Consider the following 24,394-nt stretch of genomic DNA (forward strand, 5'->3'; position numbering starts at 1 on the left):
GAAAACCTTCCTGAGCTTCATTTTCTCTTTCAAAGAATCCCCATATACATTAACAACTCATTTTTTAAGAAATTAGATTCAATCATAACCTCATTTATTTGGAATACGAAACAACCACCCATCCAAAGAGTGACCCTACAACGACCTAAAGCAGAATATGGCATAACACTACCTAACTTTCAATTTTATTACTGGACAGCAAATATAAAAGCTTTACAAACCTGGACATTGACACAAATTGATGAACACACACAAACTTGATCTGCAGTAGAAATATAGTCCTAAAGTACTTCTTTATATTACAAGTAAATACAAGTTATTGTCAATATACTAGCAACCCAATTGTCCTTCATTCACACAGAATATGGAACCAATGTAGGAAGCACTTCAAGACAGAGTTTTTATTTTTTGAACTTCTCCTTGATAACCACCATTTTCCACCGTCTTGTACAGTTTTTAATGTTTGGAAAATGTATTGGATTAGAGATTTGTATATAGATAATGTCTTTGCATCCTATGAACAGTTACACTTCAAATGTAACTTCCCATCAACACAATTTTTCCTCTATTTTCAAATAACAAATTTTGCTAAACTGAATCTGCCCAATTTTCCTCACCTCCCATCTATTTCCATTTCAGAAGAAATATTGATCATTCTTGAGGACTCAGACAGCATTTCTATAATATATAAAAACATTTTTAAATCCTTTCCTTTCAGAGATCACAGAGTACATTGGGAAAAGAATATTTTGCTCAACATTTCAGAAAAGAAATGGAAGGCAGCCATGCATGTAGTTCACTTTACAACCATATGAGCAAAGCATGCAATTATTCAACTTAAAATATTTTATTGAGCACAGCTATCTTGTTTAAAATTGTCCAAAATATATCCAGGGTAAGATCCAAACTGTGAACATTTCAATCAAGCTCCAGCCTCACTGGGCCACATGTTTTGGGCGTGCACCAAATTAACATCATCTGGACCAAAATCTTTAAATGTGTATCAGACAGGCTTGGTATCACAATCACCCCTAATCCATTAACAGCTGTGTTTGGTGTACTTCCAGATGGGCTTAAAGTGGAGAAGGACAAACAGACCATGATTGCCTTTATCTATTACTAGCACATAGACTTATCTTGCTCAACTGGAAGAATCTTAGTCCACCCCTTTTAAGTCACTGGGTAATTGATGTTATGTACAATTTGAAATAAAAAAAAATTAATTCTCACTTCTGCTTAAAACTTTTTTAAAACCTGGCTGCTTCTAATCAATAACATTTTAGAATAACCATTTATATTGGGGAAAAGGATTCTCTTCCATCTTTTTGACTTTTAAAGTTTTACCTTCCTCTCTTTCTCTTTGGTGGGGGTTGAATTTAGCTTTGTTAAACTTGAAAAAAACAGGCTCAGTTATGGGTCACACTCTGGACCCACTCGGAGTGGTAGCACAGGAGAGGAATAAAACAAAACTAAGTGCCATTGTGAGCAATCACTTTGTGACCCAGTAACACTGAATACTTTCAGCTAACAAATTATTCAGCAGAAGTGTGTCAAGAATTGCTATTGGAATTGCTACTCCTTTATAACAACGGCACTGACTGTTTTTAATTTTCTTGGTTTATAGTCATTCTGGTGTGTGTTCAGATCAAAGTGTGTCTGCTTATTTTTGTACGTATGTATGTATTTATTTAATGAGCTTCTATAAAAAGCCAAATTTCCCCCTAGGGACAAATAAAGATATCGATCTCTCTCTCTCTCTCTCAAATAAGTACCAGACAGTCCACTATCACCATAAATTTACCACTGGCAAATAGAGGAATACTCAACTCCTTAGAGCCATGTTTTCGTTTTAGAAGTCAAAAAATTTAGAAGGAAAAAATCAGAAAACAGCAAAAGAAATTTGTACAGTCTAGAGAAAAGAGTTCTCAACTTGTAGCCTATCTCACTTGATCATGCAGTCTTGATGAGTTCCTGGATGTTACTGACACGTAATCAGTGGCTGAATTGGAACAACGTTCCTGTGACAATCCCTGTTGTTTCAGCTTCTTCATCCTTCTCCTTCATTATATAATGTTATAATGTTGTAGACACAATGCAGACATTGCAGTTTCTTCATAGATCTGGGGTACGGAAGATTCCCCCTTGGAGGTCTAAAAGAGGGCTGATATACTCCACAAAAACTATTTTGGAGAGAGTAAGGTTCCCCTTGAAAATATGAAAGCTCATTGAAAGGACATAGTATTTTCCTAAATACAGGTTAATAGTGGAAATGTGTTGTGAGAATTGCCAGTACTCACTAGTATGCATACTTTAAAATTCAGTATTCCTAACTACAGAACACGAATGTGCCAGTATGGAGTACCAGTGAGTAACGGAACACTTCAAGCACTGCATGCAATTAGAAATTATTCTCATTCTTTCACACATTTACTTTAAGGGGATGTTTAACATCTCATTATACATAAAGTCTGCAAAGCCACTTGCAGTTTGTGTGTATATGAAATCAGTTTATTAGAACATTTAGCGATACCTCAAGGGTGCATCTAGTTGTGCGTTCTTCCCTTATATGTTATAATCAAGAAATGCAAAAAGAAGACATTTACAAAGTGGGGCATGCAAAAGAAGAGTGACAGCAAGCAAAGCGTCAAGTCAAGAGGCACTGTGTTTTAAATCCGCAAGTGTGGATTCCAGAAATTAAAAGATGAAGTGAGCAATATGCAAAATAAATGCAAGCAGTATGAAGGCAGCAATTCCATTTGTTGCCACTCATATTTTCGGATATTGGTGCAGGCAACCTTTGATATGGGTGAGTGCACTTTCTCTGATCTGATGCTACCTTCCGGGAATAAGCCATTCTCTGAACTTGAGGCAAAACGAACAACGTGGAGTTCACGCATCACTGCAGCAGGGCTATTCCATTATAAATTCAGTTGGGCCAGATTTTCAAACCAAGAAATTTAGCTGAGACAGACATTTTCAGCAGCTGGTATGCAGCAGGTAATGAAAAATTTTAAACTAACACAAATGAATGTATTGAAAAGCAAGTAATGTTTATTCATTGTTTTTCTTTTAAATTTGGTCACATCTGACACAGGCACATCAAAAAGTGCATAAAAGAACAACAAAAAGCTATAACTGAATAGAATCTGAGGTGGTAGCAATGCTTTTTTCCACTTTTAAAATAAAAAATAAACATTTTGTTCATATCTGACCTAGGCACATTTCAAAGTGCATAAAATCAAAAACATGCACAGTATTTAGCAATAACATTTGTTTCCCTTTTGAAATAAAATAAATATTTTGGTCAAATATGTCCCAGGCACATCACAAAGTGCATTTAACAGACCAAAAATAACTATACATGATATCAAATCTATCAGTGCACAGACCTATAACAAGTGACAACAATTACTAACATATATGAATGTAACGTCTACTGCACACTGACGGAACATAGGCTTTTTTTTTAAATCACCACATGTGTGATTAGTTATGGCTTTGTTATTCATTCCATATTTTGTTGATAATGTGACATGTGTCACTACAGCATGGACTGTGTGGGGTGGAGTCTAAGGAGGGGGAAGCTCAATTTGAATAGGCTGGCTTCAGGGGTTCAAAGATTGAAAACCTGTACCATGTGATGGGAACAAACAAGTGTTTTCTATCCCACTACTGATAGGATAGAATGACTAGTATAGAATAGATAGAATGAAAAGCAATGAATGGCTTTCCTTGAGTTTTTTTCCTATGGTAGCCATAAAATATGTAATAAGTATGTCCTGCTTGATGGTAAAACCCTGTAAGTAGGGCAGTGCTTTCTGCGACAGCAATGGTCCAAATGACCACATACTTAAATAATTCCTGAGAGAATTTAGACCAGTCTCAGCTTTAACACAGGAAACACAATATCCAGCTGGTGATTTTTGAAAATGAAACAGGCCAGGCACTCAACTGTAGCCAAAACTGAAGATCTCAAGGAATAGTCAGCAGGAGTTTGATGCAAGCTTAATTTTGCTATTTCAAATTGGTCTTTTGGATTTGTGTGTGGAAGAAATTTCATCTTCAATCTTGGGGGATATTAAAGGAAGTCACTCAGTCTGCAATGGAGAAGAATGCTAGTATGTTGGATATCTCTGGGTCCACAGTCCTTGAGGCTGATCCTTCAAATAGCTGTGAACCTCAGTCTCACTGAGATTGCACAGATGGTGAACCAGCTGAGGGGAGGAAAGGCTGCAGGGATCTGTGGTATCTGGGGTGAACTTCTCCAGGCTGGTGGTAAGGCTGTCGTCCTGGCATTGCAAGCAATCTTTGCTTCCATTTGGGAGACTGACATCATCACAACTAACTGGAAAACGGGACTTATCGTCCCTATGTGGAAAGGGAAGGGTGATTGCCTGGATTGCAGCAACTACAGGGGGATAACACTGCTCTTGGTGCCAGGCAAGGTGCTTGTTAGGGTCTTCCTCAATAGGATCTGTGATCACTTGCTCACCTACCGTTGACCGGAGCAGTCTGGTTTTACACATGAGAAGTCTACCATCGACCTCATCCTAGGACAGAGGGTTCTCATGGAGCACAAACGCGAATATTGGCAGAGTTTCTTTGCAGACTTTGTCAATTTTCGTAAAGCCTTCAACTCAGTTGATCGAACTACTCTGTGGGACATCCTGATGGTTCATGGGATCCCCTTGAGGTTGCTGGATATCATGTATAATGGTACTGTGAGTGCTATTCAGAGTGGAGGCAGAACCTCTGTTTTTTTCACAGTTGATTCTGGGGTTCGTCAGGGGTGTGTTCTTGCTCCTACTCTGTTCAATGCTTGTATAGACTGGGTGTTGGGCAAGGTCGTGGGTTCCAGTGGCTGTGGGGTATCTGTTGAAGATAAATTCATGGATCTTGACTTTGCTGACGATACTGTCATCTTCTCAGAGTCAATCGAGGCTCTGATTGGGGCCCTCAAGTGACAGTGAGGAGTCTGAGTGTCTGGGCTTGCGAGTATCCTGGATAAAAATCAAGATCCAGGCCTTTAATGACCTTTTGGGCACAGCCATCAGCAGTGTGTCTGTTTGCAGAGAGAGTGTCAACCATGTCGAGAGGTTTACTTACCTTGGCAGTGATATTCATGTCACTGGAGACTTTTCCTATAAAGTCAGTAAATGAATTGGGAGATCATGGGGAGGGTCATGAGGTCGCTGTAAAGGAGTGTGTGGCGCTCCCGATATCTATGCAAAAGGACGAAGGTCCTGGCACTTCCTGTCTTGCTATATGGTTGCAAGACATGGATGCTATCCAGTGACCTGAGATGAAAACTGGACTCCTTTGGTACTGTGTATCTCCGGAAAATCATTTGGTATCGTTGGTTTGAAGTTGTTTTAGAATAAGCGTTTGCTCATGGAGTCCCGAATGAGGAACATTACCTGCATTGTGAGGGAGCGTCAGTTACGGCACTACAGTACAGCCATGTGCCGTGCTTCCCCGAGGGTGATTAAGCTTTTAGAATACTCATTTTTGGGGATCCGAGTGGCTGGACCAGGCCAAGGGTTCACCCACGTAACACCTGTCTGCAGCAGATAGAGGGTCATTTCCGGAGGGTGGGACTGGACCGTGTGTCTGCCTGAGGGTTTGCCAACTGGGATCCCAAGTTATTTCATCATGTTGAGGGTGCAGCAGTGCACTGTACTGGTGCATGCTCCCCAACTTGACTTGACTTGTTCTTTTCCTAAGACAAATAATGCTGTGACAAACCATTATCTTTCAAATTTGGAAACATCTAGTCTTTTGGGAGACTTAGATGTTTATAAATTAGATGTTTTTCTCAGTACTTGAAGTTACATGAAAATGTGCAACATATGTCAGAAATTCTCTATCTACCATAGAGGTTACATTTAAGTGTGTTTGAGTCACAGGAGGCAAATACTAATAATACTTATGGTTAAAGATCCCAAGTACAAAAGCAAAGTGGGCTTGGTACAAGCTAGGGTGGGAACGTTTATAGTACTCCTGCTCTCTGATTCCTCATTCTCCTCAGAGCTTTCCTTTTGTAGCTTGTATACTTCATGAGGTTTTAAAAGAGTGAGGCTCTCCAGATTATTAGCTACAGATAAGAAATTAAGTAGTCACTTTGTACAGCTTTAAAAACAGCACATGTGTTATTATTGTTTAATAATTTTTATTTTGGTAGGCATCATCCAATTGATCTGTCTCAATTGCAGAAGTTATGTTCTTAACCTTTCTTAAAACTTTCTGCTGATCAGCACTAGAGAGCCATCCACCAAGGTTGTAATTAGTGAGCAGATTTGTTTGTCAAGGGCAGTTATTTTCCGTGGTTCCGTGTTGCTTATCTGTATACATCTACATTTTTTATAAACTATGTTTAACTGATTTTTCACACTACACAATACTGTAGAGTCATCAGTCATATATGCGCCCAAACTGCGCAAGCACATGCAGTTCAATTCTCATGCTATATCATGGGTGGCTCAGATTGTACATGTACTATACACACTCACCGTGGCTGCTGCATATTGAATTTTAAGAAATTTGATGGCAACATCAGAAAATAAACTTGTGAGACAGCTCACACTACAAGACTGAAGCTTGTTCTTCTGATCATGCAGCAGCCTAATCCTAAGAAAAAAATTGGGCATCACAACCTCTTTCATACTGCATGTGAAACAATGGGTGATGAAGCTGAAATTCTCAGTAGTACATAAAATCAGTTGGTGACTGCAAATTGTGCTTAAAATCATGCCAGAATTGCACAGTGTATGCCCAGTTTAAGATTTCCATGCCTTGAGCATGCTCATTGTAGGGGCAGGATTATTTCATACATGTTTTCAGTCATTTTAGTACGGTTGAAAATATTTTCCTAAATGATGTGAAAATGTTAGTGTGGGCACAGATCATTTTAGTTTAAAAATGCAGTTTTTAAATGAAAATGTAGTAGTGTGGATATAGCCATAAAACGGTGTTTCTGTTTTTAGCTAGGCTTCAAAAATAAATTTACCTTGATCCAGAATTAGGCTAAACCTAATACCTAATAACATTGATTCTATTAGAGTTAATTATTTTTATTTTAACTTTTGTTTTTAGAAGCCGAACTGTTGGTTCATCCTGGTGAAGATGATGAGGGGGACATGATCCTGCTTTCCATTTCTCACTGCACTCTATTACATTCAGCTGAGACCCTTGGGCTTTCTAAAATCTATCACAATGGAGAAGTGATGCCATTCTCTATCACTGACAGAGAAAACTTTTCAAATGCAGGTATTACATTTTTATTGCATTGACAGAATATGAATAGCAAAATAATCATATGATTGAATTTAAAGGCCCAATATTCAATATTGTGTGCTATAAAGATGGGTACTGCTTTCTCACAGCTCCAGGAGATTGGTTTTTAGTCTCAACTTAGTTATTGTCTGTGTGCAGTTTGCACATGTACGTTGTGTCCTTATTTTTTTCCAGGTATTCTACTTTTCCTCAAATCTCAAAGTGTTACTTGATTGCTGTCTATAAGTTGGTATAATGTCATCAATGTATGGTTCCTGCCTTTTTCTTGATAATACCAACATAGAATTTTGACTTATTGTCATGATTAAACTAAGTTAAGAAGAATAAGTAGGTGGATGAATATAACATTCATATTAAAATTACTTGATTTAAATTTATACTTGAGAAGCACATATTTTTTAGCTTTAATTATTCAGTTTTTACTTAATTTTCATCTTTATGATAGATCAACCTTGTGTTAATACCGTGTCATGTCAGAAGACACACAGTTGTGGATAACCGGCATACATTTTCTAACATAATCCATTTCAGGATTCAGACCTGTGCCTATCATGGCAGCACTAAGTGCAATGGAAGAAGTAATTATGCATACAGCCACACTTACACCAGACACCAGACTAATTTGAAACAGAGTCAGAGTCAAAGATAGAGTCAAAGATAAAACATGCAGGCACTGGGGAAAAAATAATTGATACATATAGATGCAAATCAGTTAGCTCAGCATAGCTGCCTGATTAAAACTCTATATTTTTCTTAATCAGTATTTTTCCAGAGAACAAGATAGATGAAGCCTGGGCAGGGAGCACCAGATGCATTTGAATCTGAACACAGGTCTTTAGAGCTATTAGGTATTAAACCAAACCCTCCCCAGCTACCTGGTCGGTGATCACAAAAGTAACTCAATATGTTAACAACAACAAACACGATAACCACAAACAATAAAGTCCATAACACAGTCCAATATCCAGCGGCAACAGACGGTGTGAAATGAAGGAGAAAAATGATGATCCAATGACCAGCTTGCTGTAAGTACTGTATAGACCAGGGGCCTCCAATACTTAGCTCGCGAGCTACTGGTAGCTCACAACCCCTTTCCAAGTAGCTCGCCAAAGAGTTAATGAATCCTACATAAATTTGAAAACTTGATTAGTCAAATTAGGAGTGAGCGATCTTTCCAGAAAATCATATCACGATTCTTTTAACATAAAATAAGATAACTATAAGAATCTTCAGCAGCAGTTCTGGAAATTTTGTTTGGGTCTACATGCCTCTGTGAGTCTGCCTTTTCTGACATGAATGTCATGAAATTAAAGTTCAGAACATGACTGACAGATGAACATTTAAATGACTCTATAAGAGTGAACCTAAGGGGCTACACTCCACCATACACCCCTATCTTGTTGACTCCTTGCAGTGCCAGTCCTCTGACTAACTGAAAAACACATCACACATGCAACTGGACACGTGAAGTGAAACAGTGACATGTAACAAAATGACAAAGGAATAAGTAATATCCGTGTACTTGTAATTGCATTGTTTTGTTTTGACAGCATCTATGCTTTAATTCAATAGTATACTAGAAAATGCATACAGACATACAAAATGCACTTGCAGGTGAACTAAATATTTTTTGTGATGTTTTAATGCAAAATGTGAATTGTGGACACCAACATTTTGTAAATGTTCAGGCAAAAGAAGCTTATTCAGTTTGTTTGGGTTAAAATAAGCTATGAGAGTAAACTTTAGAAAACATTTATTAGGTCTCTGCCATTTTCATTTTGTAAAAGTAGCTCTCAGGGGAAAAAAGGTTGGAGACCCCTGGTATAGACGGTTCTACCAGTGTCCATGAAGTGGCAAGAGGTGGAGAGATTTGAGACCACTCCCTCTCATGAAGCATGATGTTAAATCCGACAGTCAGGCACAAGACAGTCCTCATAGCCATATAAGTGTGATGATCCAAGAAAAGACAATAATGCACTGGTAACAGTATACTGTAGTTGACAAGACAGACGGGTGAACTCAGACACAAACAACAATGCCTCCCCTCTTTACTGTATAGCAGGCTTCCTTTTAAAACTTCCGCTGTCCCCAACAGCCTCTGTGCTCTCCTTAAACATTCAATCAGGGCCACAGCAGTGACTGCTGGTAGCTGAAATTCTCAAGTCACATAGCGCTGCTACAGTACCTTTCTGAAAAGCATTTTTCTGTTATATAAATCTCATTGTTACTGGAGTTTGTGGTGTCTGAGTGTCTGACTGGGTTTGAGTTGTTTACATTCCTGTCATAAAATCTGCAGTAATTAAATTTTCAGAAGCTATATCATATATAGCATATATACCTTACTGTTTTTGTCACTTCTGTCAAATAAAGAAGAGGAAGCAAAGTTTGCCTGGGCCATCCCACCAGTACAATAAGTTGACCATGAGTCTCCAACTATTCATAATTGTATTCCCATTGCCTAAAGCAGGAACTTGCTCATGGTGTCTTGAGAATGCCATCGCCTCTCGTTAGTGTAATTATTCTTAAATTACATAAGTTTGTTTAAAGGAAATGTTTAAAAATATATTGAAACTAAAATTCAGCCTGTACTGTAGTATTAGCTTCAAACTACTACATTTACAGTTTATGTTTTTTATTTGTGGCAAGTTAAACATGAAACTTTTTCATTTGTCATTCATTTAACAAGTTTTATAAAACATTTATTTTCATTCTGTTAAAAACAGCAAATGATGAGGACTTTGTGACTCTTGCTGAGAAACAGTACATTATTAAACAGAGGCTGGATCATTTAAAGACATTGGAAGAGGAATCTATTCCAGGCTGGCCTATGAACAAAAAGATTCTCAAAGGAGAGTTAATATGTGAGTATTTAAATAACATTTTCTATTTTAACTAGTTGATCATGTCACTTTATAATTCACAAAATATTGGCTGAAGTAATTGAAAAGGAGCTTAGAAGCCTTCTGTAAAAAGGCACAGCAGAGCCTCTACTGTCTAAGAAAGCCAAGTAATTTTAATGAAGTTTCTTACAATTATGTCAATCTTTTATTAATCTTATATACATCTTTTATAAATTTTGTTTTGTGTCTGTATTTACATATATTGTGCTAAGCCTGGCTTCCAGTAAAAGTGTAGTCAGTTACAAAAACTGAATACATCAAATTGTTAACTGGAACAGCGAAATAACAATGTCTAAACAGTCAAATCTGACAGACCTTTTTAATTAAGCAAGTAATATTGAAAGCAGAATGCATTATATCAGACAGGACGCAGCCTATACATTCTTAGTTGTTGCCATCAGGTCACAGGTTCAAGATTCCAAGAATAAAGTGCAACTCGTTAAATACTTCTTCACGCCAACTGCTTATAATTCTCTAGATAAGTTTAACTTTAATAGGATGAACAGTTACCATTTGCATCAGTCATTAGTCAAGTCATTATATTGGTTAATTTTTATGTCTAATATGCAGAATCTACAAACATAATGTTTACTGCTATATTGTATTTATTTAATTCATAGTTTATGTTTGACGGTTGTGTTCTTTGTGATTTTTTTAATGTTCCTCGAAAAACCTCCTGATAAACTAAATTTCCACCTTGGGACAATAAAATTAATTTGAATTGAGCATCTGCATTAGGAAAACACTATTTAACATGAAACCTTAGTGAGTTTGAGAAAAGGAGGCGCTATTACCACACTTTGTATTGGGACAAGCCTAGAATTATCTGGTGTTAACTTTATTAAACAACCATATGTCTTTAGAAGCTTACTTAGTTTCCAGTTTGTACAAGGGTGAAGTTATTTTTTGCTGCTTCTCTTTGAAGTGCAGTATACATGATCTGTCCAAGAACCAACCAAACTTTGCAAAAAATATATATATTAAAACTTTATTGGACTTGTCTCCTTCAAAGCATTTCCCCTCTCTATTTATACAATTCTCCTAACAGTTTTTCCATACTTCAAATGCATCCTTGGACTCATTTTGTGAAATGTCCCATAGGTACCTTGGCTAATTTTCTATCGTTTAAAGTCAGCGACCTTTCGGGGTTGATTTCGACATTGGGAGCAAAAAAGTTCACCAGGGCTGTAAATCGTGTTTTATCACCACATGTATCAGAATTTGAAATATCTAACAACTTCTCACTGACTATCACACAATTCCCTATTTGCTCATCTGTCAAGAGACATGACACACATTTTAACACAACACAATGCATCTGCAGTTTTTCAATCAAAATTCTATGACACAAAATGCCACTGATTGCTGGTTATTCGGGAGCTTCATGAACAGTTATATGACAATTTTCATGAATCAAAACATGCAATTTCTCAACCTGATCACTGTCCAGTTCTGAGATAATCTGCTCAATTTGAAATATCTGTACTATTCATAACATACTATGCAGGTTAAACAATCCTCTAAATAAGCTTGCTGCAACATCTCAAAAGTGTTGGTAAAATTGTTTGCCAATTTCACACAGAATTTCACATAAACATGTTGCTGCTGAAGATCCTTTATATTTCAACTTTTAAAAAATTGCAATAGACACAGGGGACAAGTTCTCTGTACTGCATGTTACTTGATGACTAATTGATACAGATTTATCAGGCAAGTAAGGATTTTAAAGGTCAAAGTCACACACCACCACTATCCTGAGTCTGATACGTTGTCTCATTCCCATCCTATTTAAGAAGTTTGGGATTTTTTTGGATAGACCTCGTATATTTATTTTCAAGTTGCATTAATAAAGTTGATTTGGTGATGACTTTGCATTTAGGCAACACTACATTCCACTTCTCAGTAATGAGTGGTTAGGCAGTGTTAAATTATTTTACATTGAAAGCACAGCAGCAGCTTTCTATCAGGCTGTGGGGCCTGATGAAATCAGCCCCAGTGCTGAAATCATGTGCCAACCAGCTCTGTGGGGTCAGAACCTGCTCTTCCTTTTTCCTGAGTTTGCGTACTTTCCCCTACTGTGGAAAACGTCTTGTGTGGTCCCAGTGCCAAAGAAGGGGCACTCCAGTTCCCCGAAGACATTCATGCCAGTTGCTTTCACTACATACATTATGAACGCGTTTGAGAGGCTGGTCCTTAAACAGTTCCGACCCATGGCTACAGTCCATCTAAATCCTCTTCTCTCTCTCACATTGTCAGGTTCATATACTGTAGGTATTGAGGATGTTCTTATTTACTGTATATGCTCCACAGAGTTCAATACCACATGGACAAAGCTGGCACCACAGTCAGGATCATGTTCTTAGATTTCACCAACACTTTTAAAACCATCCTGCCTCACAGACAAGGGAATAAGCTAAGGTCTATGAAACATGATGCTTGCACGATCTCCTGAATCATGGATTACCTGACAAAGAGATGGCAGTTTGTTAGGTAGTAACACTTAAGTATAGGTAAAACAAAAATGCTTCTATTAATCATTTACTGTTATATGACAAGACCTTAACCAGAGGTGGGTAGTAAAAAGTTACATTTACTCCGTTACAGTAACTTTTAAAAAAAAATTGTATTTCTAAGAGTAGTTTTACTGCACCATACTTTTCACTTTTACTTGAGTAGATTTGTGAAGAAGAAACACTACTCTTACTCCGCTACATGGACAACACTCGAATTGTTACTTTTTTCGATTAGATACACTATATTTTGCCAGAGACAAGCCGCCAGTGTATCTACAGCATGACTGTTTCACCAATCGGACACAGCAGTAATAACCACAAGACTCCGTTTCACCAATCAGACGTAGCAACAGTAATCACAAGACTCCGTTTCACCAATCAGATGTAGCCATGCAGTCACATGACCACACACAAACTGTGGCGGCCATAGACATATATAGATAGATGCCACATTCACTGTGTTGCCCAGGCGAGTGGCAAAAGTGCCATTTAAACTAATACAGGTAGACGTGGAAACCGAGTTTTCTGATGAAAAAACAATAACATTTGAAACAGTATCGTTTACATACAACAGATTTTGGCGAATCGTTTAAATGCAATTATTTATATCCATTTATACACTAATAATGGCAATTATTAAATAATAATAATAATAATAATTAATAATAATTAATTCCTCCCATATAAGTAACATTTCTCGGACTGCCTTCTTCCATCTCCGAAACATTTCTAGACTTTATCCTGTTCTTACGCAACACAGTACTAAAGCAGGGGTCCTCAATCCCAGTCCTGGAGAGCCACAGTGGCTGCAGGTTTTTGTTCTAATCCGGTTGCTTAATTAGAAAGCAATCCTTGCCAATAATTTAATTTCCTGGCTTGTTAGTGCTTTAACTCTGCAATGTCAGCTCATTCTCATATCCTAGATTTTCTTCCCCTTTCTAAAGATCTCATCCAAATGATCTGAAGGCTTAAATGGAGGAGTAATTCTCAGTCCTTCACTTTTTTTCTCTTCCCTTTCCTCCCAAGTATTTAATTAAACCCAATAGTGCATGATAAATATACACAGGTGTAAATGGTAACAAGTTAAATGGAGAAATGCTGCTCTCTTTTGTCATTTGCATGTTATTGTTAATTATGAGCAATTAAGACTAAAATAAGCAATAAGGGTTCAAAATCTTAACGAGTGAGGCAAGTAAAGTGAAGCGGAAGTGTTACTTGCGCAATAAGGGCCTCTTATAAAGCAATTGGGTTAGAGGATAAACCTGCAGCCACTGCGGCCCTCCAGGACTGTGATTGAGGACCCCTTTACTAAAGTATTGGTTAATACCCTAGTCACCTCACGTATAGATTACTGTAATACTATTCTATCTGGTATCCCGCAAAAACTTATCCATCACTTACAACTTCTTCAAAATTCTGCTGCCAGGATAATAACCTGTTGTTATAAATCCACTGAACATATTACACCTATTATTCTCTCAACTTCATTGGCTCCCTGTTAACTACAGAATACAATACAAAATACTGCTCTTAACATTTAAAGCTCCCCCCACCTCACTGATCTCCTCCAGACTTACACTCCCACTCGCTCACTCAGATCCTGATCTGCAGCTGTACTTTCTGTGCCACACATCAAACTCTGTTCTATGGGAGCTCAAGCATCCTCTCATAGTGATCCTCAACTCTGGAATTCTCTTCCCTCTCACATATGTCAGCTCGATTCAATAACGCATTTTAAAACTACCCTCAAAACGTATCTTTTCAAACTGGCATACCAATTGTGAATTTTGCACTGTTACTACCAGTTATCTTTGTTTGTTTGCTAATTATTGCTTTTTAATTTATCATTCACTTGTTTTTATTTTACTAATGTTGTTTCATTTTATTGTAAGGTGACCTTGAGTGCTAAGAAAGGCACCTATTAAATAAAATTTATTATTATTATTATTATTATTATTATTATTATTGAGACTTAAACGTGACCAATGTCTGAAAGTCAAAATTGTAAGATTTTAACTGGCAGTCTAGTCTTTCTTTAAACTGTGAAATGATATACTCAATGACAAAAATAAACAATTTTATTGTATACAAATTGGCTTAATAATTTCTGAAAACATTTCACTCACTCCTCCCTCAATCTCTCTCTCTCACACACACACACACGCACACACACACAATGTGGTTACTTAAATATATACAGGATAGGATCTAAAATCCATGAAACAGAACTGTCTTACATAACGTTTTCCATGTGTTGCCACTCTGTAATTTGAGAGTATTCAGTCTGGCAATGTGGTGCAGCCTTAGTTTGCAGAAGACAGACACAACTAAAGACATGAGCATAAAATGATGGTTGTCAATTTCAAACAATGTTTCCTCAATGTGCTTCTTGAGAAAAAACACATCATCTGAACCAAATTCAACCCGAACAAACTGATTGATCAAAGATACACTGACAGCTTGCCCTAATGTCAACTGTCAGATAACACGCTCAGCTAATTTGTTCACCTTGACTGTACCCTAAGAAGGAATCATCAAACCTCCTTTGTTTTTTAATGTGAGCAAGTGGTAGTGCATAGTGGATATAGCCAGTAAGATCATTGGTGCACCACTGCCCTCCCTCAAGGACATTTTCTACACCCGTCTCACCCGTAAAGCCATTAGCATTGCTGGGGACTCTTCCCCCCCCCTTACATTCCCTCTTCAGCCTCCTCCCCTCAGGGAAAAGGTACTGGAGCCTCTGGGCCCACTCCACAAGACTGTCAAACAGCTTCATCCACCAAGATTTCAAGATGTTGAACTCTGTGCACTATCTTCCCCCCTTGCCCCCTGCCCCAGGACCATAGCAAGAGTCATTATCTACCAAGTACCCTTCTTCTGCTGGTATTATATAAGGACTCAATATTACATCTGGTGCTAACTGTATATCTTCTTGTACATCTCATAAGCTACTCTATAATGCATCTTCTCACTTTTTACTCTAAATGGCTTTTGCACTACTGATTATTGCACATTGTACTTAGGTTTACTTTACAAGTTCTAATTTTATTTATCTGATATGTTATACTTATATACTTTTTATATCTTATATTTTATTGTACTACGAAGATGAGAAACAGTATTTTGATTCTTCTGTATGTTCTATACATATAGTGAATTGACAATAAAAGGCTATTTGATTTGATTGATTTGATGATGCCGGTAAAGCATCTGTTACCAAACTAGCACAGCACACATCACTGGACAGCTTTCTCAAAATCCCGTCTAATGGCTACCTCCCACTGCTTCCTTAGGTGGATTTCTTTGGGAAACCTTCAAAGTTTGAGAAATGTTAACAGCTAACAACAATCTACACAGTTAGTGACTAAATATGTTTAGCCAAAATGTTGCTTAGAGGCTCACTTGAGCACATAAATGCATAGCTCTGCTAGCTTAGCCTGGTGTAGCTAAAGTTAAGATTATAAAACTGGATTTACTAATGGCCAAACATAACCAAAACAATTGTTCAAAAATACCTATAAAATGTAATCCTCCGGGATCTGGTTTGGAGCATACAGCGGTTTGTACAAGCACAAGCAGCACATGCGTAAGGAATTTTTATCCATTACTTCACTCCACAGCAGTGCCACTCGCAATAGGGCAGCAATGTTGATGTACGATGATGCTGGTCATGCGGTGTCTAGTAATTTAATGTCTATGGTGGCGGTATAGCGGCACAAACTCCTCACAGACAGCAGACAGAGAAAGAAAGAATACAAATGGAACCTCGGTTTGCAAGCATAATTTGTTCTGGAAACGTGCTCGCAATACAAAGCACTTGTATATCAAAGCGAATTTCCCCATAAGAAATAATGGAAACTCAGATGATTCGTTCCACAATCCAGCACTATTCACATAAAAATGATTAATACAAAATATAAAGTAAAAATGCATAAAACAAATTAACCTGCACTTTACCTTTGAAAAGAATCATGGCTGGTGTGAGTGAGTTTCTAAATTCTTGTGGGATTTCACCTAACGGGACAACATGCAGAAGAGCGTCCCGAAGCAACCGCAGGCACCCAGCGCTGTAGCAGTTCGCCATAAAAGTGAATCTGAAAAGATCATGGTCATGCTATAAGCACCTGCCATTGATGGGTGATACAAGTAACAAGGAACATTATAAATGCGCAGGGCACAGTATTACTTGGCCACTAGCCTGGGCATGACCCTGCCTGACTGCTGTGTCTGTGTATAGCAAAGTGGCAGATCCCACAACAATAAATAACTGCACTGTTCCTGTTTCAAGCTGAATAAAGATGGTGTTGCTAAAGTATTGAGACTCAGCTTTGTGTTTTGGGGTGCAAGACGGGGACTCACATGTCACAGCACACACACGTGGTCACAATGCTGTAATAAACAGTATACAACAACAACAACAACAACATTTATTTATATAGCACATTTTCATACAAACAGTAGCTCAAAGTGCTTTACATATTAAAGAATAGAAAAATGAAAGACACAATTATAAAACAAAATAAATCAACATTAACATCGAATAAGGGTAAGGTTCAATGACCAGGGGACAGAAAAAACAAAAAAACTCCAGACGGCTGGAGAAAAAATAAAATCTGTAGGGATTCCAGACCATGAGACTGCCCAGTCCCCTCTGGGCATTCTACCTAACATACATGAAACAGTCCTCTTTGGATTTAGGATTCTCACGGAAGGGCTTGATGATGAGGATGGTCACGTAGACTTCTGCCTTTTAATCTGTCCATCATTGTTTGAGCATCATGAAGCTTTGAGTAGGTGGTGGTGGCGCAGGCCACCACCACAAAAACCGGAAAAAGAAACAGAAAAGAGAGTAGGGGTCAGTACCGATTTTAGAGCCACCATGAATAGTTATTTTGAGGAGATTGAACATATAGAGTATCAGGATTAAGTTAAATTACGATTAAAAGGAAGTTATAAAAAGGCCATGTTAAAGTAATGTGTTTTCAGCAGTGTTTTAAAGTGCTCTACTGTATCAGCCTGGCGGATTCCTATTGGCAGGCTATTCCAGATTTTAGGTGCATAGCAGCAGAAGGCCGGCTCACCACTTCTTTTAAGTTTTGTTCTTGGAATTCTAAGGAGACACTCATTTGAGGATCTGAGGTTACGATTTGGAATATAAGGTGTCAGACATTCCGATATATAAGATGGGGCGAGATTATTTAAGGCTTTATAAACCATAAGCAGAATTTTAAAGTCAATCCTGAATGACACAGGTAACCAGTGTAGTGACATTAAAACTGGAGAAATGTGTTCGGATTTTCTTTTCCTAGTTAGGATTCTAGCAGCTGCATTCTGCACTAGTTGCAAACGATTTATATCTTTTTGGTAGTCCAGAGAGGAGTGCATTACAGTAATCTAGTCGACTGAAAACAAACGCGTGAACTAATTTCTCAGCATCTTTCAGTGATATAAGCGGTCTAACTTTACTTATGTTTCTTAAGTGAAAAAATGCTGTCCTAATGATCTGATTAATATGTGATTTAAAATTCAGATTACAGTCAACAATCACCCCTAAGCTTTTTACCTCCGTCTTGACTTTTAATCCTAATGTATCCAGTTTATTTCTAATAGCCTCATTGTATCCATTATTGCTGATCACTAAAATTTCAGTTTTCTCTTTATTTAACTTGAGAAAATTACTATTCATCCATTCTGAGATACTAGTCAGACATTCTGTTAGTGAATCAATAGAATCAGGGTCATCAGGAACTATTGATAAGTACAGCTGTGTGTCATCAAAGTGAAGTGAATATGCAGTATTATACTGTCAGTGTACAGTATATCTTATCACTGTAAGTAGTTTGCACTGTTCAAACATACATGTTAGCTACTGTTGGTATTGGCTTCAAAAGCTTTGTTGTGTTGTTTTTACTCATTTTTTATTTTATTATTTGGAAATAGCAGAATTTGCACATTATTTAATATTTTTGCCTGTCATTACAACATTTTTTAAAAATAAATCATTTATTATGATCAAACAGTTATTCAGTACTTGAGTAGTCTTTTCACCAAATACGTTTTTACTCTTACTTGAGTAATTTTTTGGATGATTACTTTTTACTTCTACTTGAGTAATATTATTTTGAAGTAACACTACTCTTACTTGAGTACAATTTTTGGCTACTCTATCCACCTCTGAACTTAACGAACACTTTGGGTCTTCATAACACTTACAAAGCATCAGAAAAGTGTTTATTATCTCTGCAATGTGACCTACTAACAACACCTTAACTTGGAGCAGTCTGAGGTGGCTTAACTCTTTACCCTCTTCACAATTAACTTCTAGTATATTATCAGCTCTTGCAATCCACAGAAGTTCTCAGTAGGCTCCTCCATCAAAGTGTGTTTTGATAATGAGGATGTCAGAGTATAGGAGGCTGGTGAAGGACTTTGTCTTGTGGTGTAAGGAGAAGCACCTGCAGCTCAGTATCAACAAGATAAAAGAGTTAGTGACAGACTTCCAGTGAGCGAAGATCTTTGATCTTGTTTTTGTATTGTTATTTTATTTGGATTTTCTGTTATTTTTTTTATCTTTTTTTGCTTGTGTTTAAGGATTTTGTCTTCTGGATTGTGAATTGGACTTGTTTGGTTAAGATTGCCTTTTAATCAACACCTTTTTTGTCTGTTTTTGTTCTTTTGAGCATTTTGCTTGTATTTTTTTTTCTCTTAAACCCTTTCATTTATAAAGTTTATTTGTTGTCTTTCTTTGCTCAAGTAGAGGTTTTCAGTCATCATCCTCATGTAAGGCTTTTACAATATTTTTTTGGACTTTTCTTGTTATTTTTTCAGCTTGTCTTGTTTGGGGTCTGTTAGGCCAGAAGCCTGCAGTTAGTAGTTTTGAGGCTATGTGGATTTGGGAGTCTACCTGGGTCAGCTGGTTAGGCTTAGGCCCTGCCTTTATGGTTATTAAAGGGCATCACTCCCTTTTTGGTATGTTTGAGACTCCAATTCACAACAGGGTCCATGTGAACAGCAAAATGGGCTGGTCTGACAATACAATGGCACTATATAAGAAGGATCAGAGTAGATTGTACTTCCTGAGGAGATGCAGATCTTTTGATATGTGCCACAAGCTGCTGGAAATGTTTTACCAGTATATTCTTCTACATGGTGTCTGTTGGGGAAGTAACTCCTGAAATGCAAAATGCCTGAATAAACCTATCAATAAGGCCAACACCATCAAACGACTAACTTTGGACACTCTGGAGTCTGTTGTGGAAAAAAGGATAGTGGTAAAATTAGATGCCATTATGAACAACTCTGCCCATCACCCCAAATGGGGGCACTTTCTTGGTGTACTTTTAGTCATACTTCCACAGTGCATTAAGAAGCACTTCTGGGGGATAGGTAAATAGTGCAAACGTCAATGTGCTATTATTAATTTTAGTGTATGTTTTTATTCTTCTGTCCTATATTCTAGTCTGAGTCAACATCTTTACTGTGGTGTGCAAATGAATTTCTCCCTGAAGAATAATAAACTTTAATCTAATCTGATCTAATATATATTTATTTATATTGTAAGGTTTCTAAACTCTCTTGGGACTCCCCCCAACTGGGTAACATGCTGAAAAGTGTCCTGAAGCATGATCACTGTGGAAAACAGCTTATAAGTCACCAAGGCAACCACAGGCTCCTAGCACTGCAGCGGCTCGTCGCAAAAGCAAATCCGAGCTGATAGTGGTTGCGCTATAAGCGTTGTTGTCGATGCAATGCAAGGAACCTTACAAATGCAGGGAACAGTATTACTTGGCCACGAACCTGGCCATAACTCTGCCTGATTGCTGTGTCTGTGTATAAGAGAATGGTAGATCCAGCTGCAATAAATAACCGTGCTGTTCCTGCTTCAAGCTGAATAAAGGGTGTTTTGCTAAAGTACTGAGACTCAGCCTAATGTTGTGGGGTGCAAGACAGGGACTCACATGTCACTATATATATATATATATATATATATATATATATATATATATATATATATATATACTGCTCAAAAATTAAAGGAACACTTTGAAAACACATCAGATCTCAATGGGAAAAAGAAATCCTCCTGGATATCTATACTGATATAGACTGGGTAATGTGTTAGGAACGAAAGGATGCCACATCGTTTGATGGAAATGAAAATGATCAACCTACAGAGCCCTGAATTCAAAGACGCCCCAAAAATCAGAGTGAAAAAATTATGTGGCAGTCTAGTCCATTTTGCCAAAATTTAATTGCAGCAACTCAAAATTGTACGCAGCACTTTGTATGGCCCCTGTGTTCTTGTATACATGCCTGACAACATCGGTGCATGCTTCTAATGAGATGACAGATGGTGTTGTGGGGATCACCTCCCAGATCTGGACCAGGGCATCACTGAGCTCCTGGACAGTCTGAGGTGCAACCTGGTGGCATTGGATTGACCAAAACATAATGTCCCAGAGGTGTTCTATTGGATTTAGGTCAGGAAAGTGTGGTGGCCAGTCAATGGTATCAATTCCTTCATCCTCCAGGAACTGCCTGCATACTCTCACCACATGAGGCCAGGAATTGTCGTGCACCAGGAGCCACTGTACCAGCATAGGGTCTGACAATGGGTCCAAGGATTTCATCCTGATACCTAACGGCAGCCAAGGTGCCTTTTTCAAGCCTGTAGCGGTCTGTGTGACCCTCCATGGAAATGCCTCCCCAGACAATCATTAACCCACCACCAAACTGCTCATGCTGAATGATGTTACAGGCAGCATAATGTTCTCCATGGCTTCTCCAGACCCTTTCACTTCTGTCACGTGCTCAGGGTGAACCTGCTCTCATCTGTAAAAGCACAGGGCACCAGTGGTGCATCTGCCAATTCTGGTATTCTATGGCGAATGCCAATCGAGCTGCATGCTGCTGGGCAGTGAGCTCAGGGCCCATTAGAGGACATGGGGCCCTTGGGTCACCCTCATGAAGTCTTTCTGGTTGTTTGGTCAGAGACATTCACACCAGTGGCCTGCTGGAGGTAATTTTGTAGGGCTCTGGCAGTGCTCATCCTGTTCCTCCTTGCCCAAAGGAGCAGATACTGGTCCTGCTGATGGGTTATGGACCTTCTATGGCCCTCTCCAGCTCTCCTAGAGTAACTGCTTGTCTCCTAGAATCTCCTCCATGCCCTTGAGACTGTGCAGGGAGACACAGCAAACCTTCTGGCAATGACATGTATTGATGTGCCATCCTGGAGAAGTTGGACTACCTGTGCAACCTCTGTAGGGTCCAGGTATCGCCTCATGCTACCAGTAGTGACACTGACTGTAGCCAAATGCAAAACTAGTGAAAAACAGTCAGAAAAGATGAGGAGGGAAAAATGTCAGTGGCCTCCACCTGTTAAACCATTCCTGTTTTGGGGGTCATCTCATTGTTGCCCCTCTAGTGCATCTGTTGTTAATTTCATTAACACCACAGCAGCTGAAACTGATTAACAACCCCTCTGCTACTTAACTGACCAGATTAATATCCCATAAGTTTCATTGACTTTATGCTATACTCTGATTAAAAAGTGTTCCTTTAATTCTTTTGATCAGTATATATATATATATATATATACATATATAGACATAGATATATATATATACAGTGTATATATATATACAGTATATATATATATATATGAAAGTTTGTGAACCTTTTAGAATTTTCTATATTTCTATATATGACCTAAAACATCATCAGATTTTCACTCGTCCTAAAAGTAGATAAAGAGAAACCAGTTAAACAAATGAGACAAAAATATTATGCTTGATCATTTATTTATTGAGGAAAATGATCGAATATTACATATTTGTGAGTGGCAAAAGTATGTGATCCTCTAGGATTAGCATTTAGTTTGAAGGTGAAATTAGAGTCAGGTGTTTTCAATGAATGGGCGACGGTGGCGCAGTGGGTAGCGCTGCTGCCTCGCAGTTAGGTGACCGGGTTCGCTTCCGGGTCCTCCCTGCGTGGAGTTTGCATGTTCTCCCGTGTCTGCGTGGGTTTCCTCCGGGCGCTCCGGTTTCCTCCCACAATCCAAAGACATGCAGGTTAGGTGGATTGGCGATTCTAAATTGGCCCTAGTGTGTGCTTGGTGTTTGTGTGTGTCCTGTGGTGGGTTGGCACCCTGCCCAGGATTGGTTCCTGCCTTGTGCCCTGTGTTGGCTGGGATTGGCTCCAGCAGACCCCCGTGACCCTGTATTCGGATTCAGCGGTTAGGAAATGGATGGATGGATGGATGTTTTCAATGAATGGGATGACAATCAGGTGTCAGTGGGCACCCTGTGTTATTTAAAGAACAAGAAAAGTCTGCTCTTCCCAACACATGTTTGTGGAAGTGTATCATGGCATGAACAAAGGAGATTTCTGAGGACCTCAGAAAAAGAGCTGTTGATGCTCATCTGGCTGGAAAAGGTTACAAAACCATCTCTAAAGACTTTGGACTCCACCATTCCACAGTCAGACAGATTGTGTACAAATGGAGGAAATTCAAGTCCATTGTTACCCTACCCAGGAGTGGTCGACCAATAATAATAATTATTAGTAATAGTCAGCAAGGTCACAAAGGACCCCAGGGTAACTTCTAAGCAAATGAAGGACTCTCCCACATTGGCTAATGTTCATGTTCATGAGTCCACCATCAGGAGAACACTGAACAACAATGGTGTGCATGGCAGGGTTGCAAGGAGAAAGCCACTGCTCTCCAAAATAAACATTGCTGCTCGCCTGCAGTTTGCTAAAGATCATGTGGACAAACCAGAAGGCTATTGGAAGAATGTTTTGTGGACGGATGAAACCAAAATAGACGTTTTTGGTTTAAATGAAAAGCATTTTGTTTGGATAAAGTAGAACACTGCATTCCAGCATAAGAACCTTATCCCATCTGTGAAACATGGTGGTGGTAGTATCATGGTTTGGGCCTATTTTATGCATTTAGGCCAGGATGGCTTGCCTTCATTGATGGAACAATGAATTCTGAATTATATCAGAGAATTCTAAAGGAAAATGTCAGGACATCTGTCCATGAACTGAATCTCAAGAGAAGGTGGGTCATGCAGCAAGACAACGACCCTAAGCACACAAGTCGTTCTACCAAAGAATGGTTAAAGAAGAATAAAGTTAATGTTTTGGAATGGCCAAGTCAAAGTCCTGTCCTTAATCCAATCGAATGTTGTGGAAGGACCTGAAGTGAGCAGTTAATGTGAAGAAACCTACCAACATCACAGAGTTGAAGCTGTTCTGTATGGAGGAATGGGCTAATTCCACCCACCCAATTGCACAGCAGTGCTTGAGCCATTGGATTTGGGCATCATTCGCACCCTGAAAGTGTATTATCGCAAGGAAATGCTGAGAAAAATTCTCGTCAGCATAATTTGTAGGCAGGAGGAGATTAAAATTAACGTGAAAGAAGCTGTTGAAATGATTGCAAACGCCTGGGCGCAAGTTAAAGAAAGCACTATACTAACAAATGCAGAATCTCATTACAACTAAATTTTCGTTACAACAAAATATTTTTTAGGTCCCTGGGAGTTTGTTGTAATGAAATTTTACCTGTATATACACGTGTGTGTGTATAGTAAACATTTACAGGGCATTGCAGCATCCCAGACACACTTCCAGATGCCAATAAACAGATTTATTTCCACAAATATCTTAATACACTCCACA

The 24,394-nt window shown here is 38.4% G+C and overlaps 1 protein-coding gene across 2 annotated transcripts in view; it reads left to right on the forward strand.

Annotated features, from left to right (window-relative positions):
• The window catches only part of ano10b (anoctamin 10b), a 62,454-nt gene that overhangs the window by 12,883 nt on the left and 25,177 nt on the right, over positions 1-24,394 (forward strand). For both annotated transcript variants that reach the window (XM_039763822.1, XM_039763823.1), the window contains exons 3-4: positions 7,093-7,266; positions 10,017-10,154. In XM_039763822.1, the coding sequence (XP_039619756.1) occupies positions 7,093-7,266; positions 10,017-10,154 (312 nt within the window). The remainder of the gene's footprint in view (positions 1-7,092; positions 7,267-10,016; positions 10,155-24,394) is intronic.

This window comes from Polypterus senegalus, chromosome 9 (assembly GCF_016835505.1).
Source record: "Polypterus senegalus isolate Bchr_013 chromosome 9, ASM1683550v1, whole genome shotgun sequence".
NCBI classification, from domain to species: domain Eukaryota; kingdom Metazoa; phylum Chordata; class Cladistia; order Polypteriformes; family Polypteridae; genus Polypterus; species Polypterus senegalus.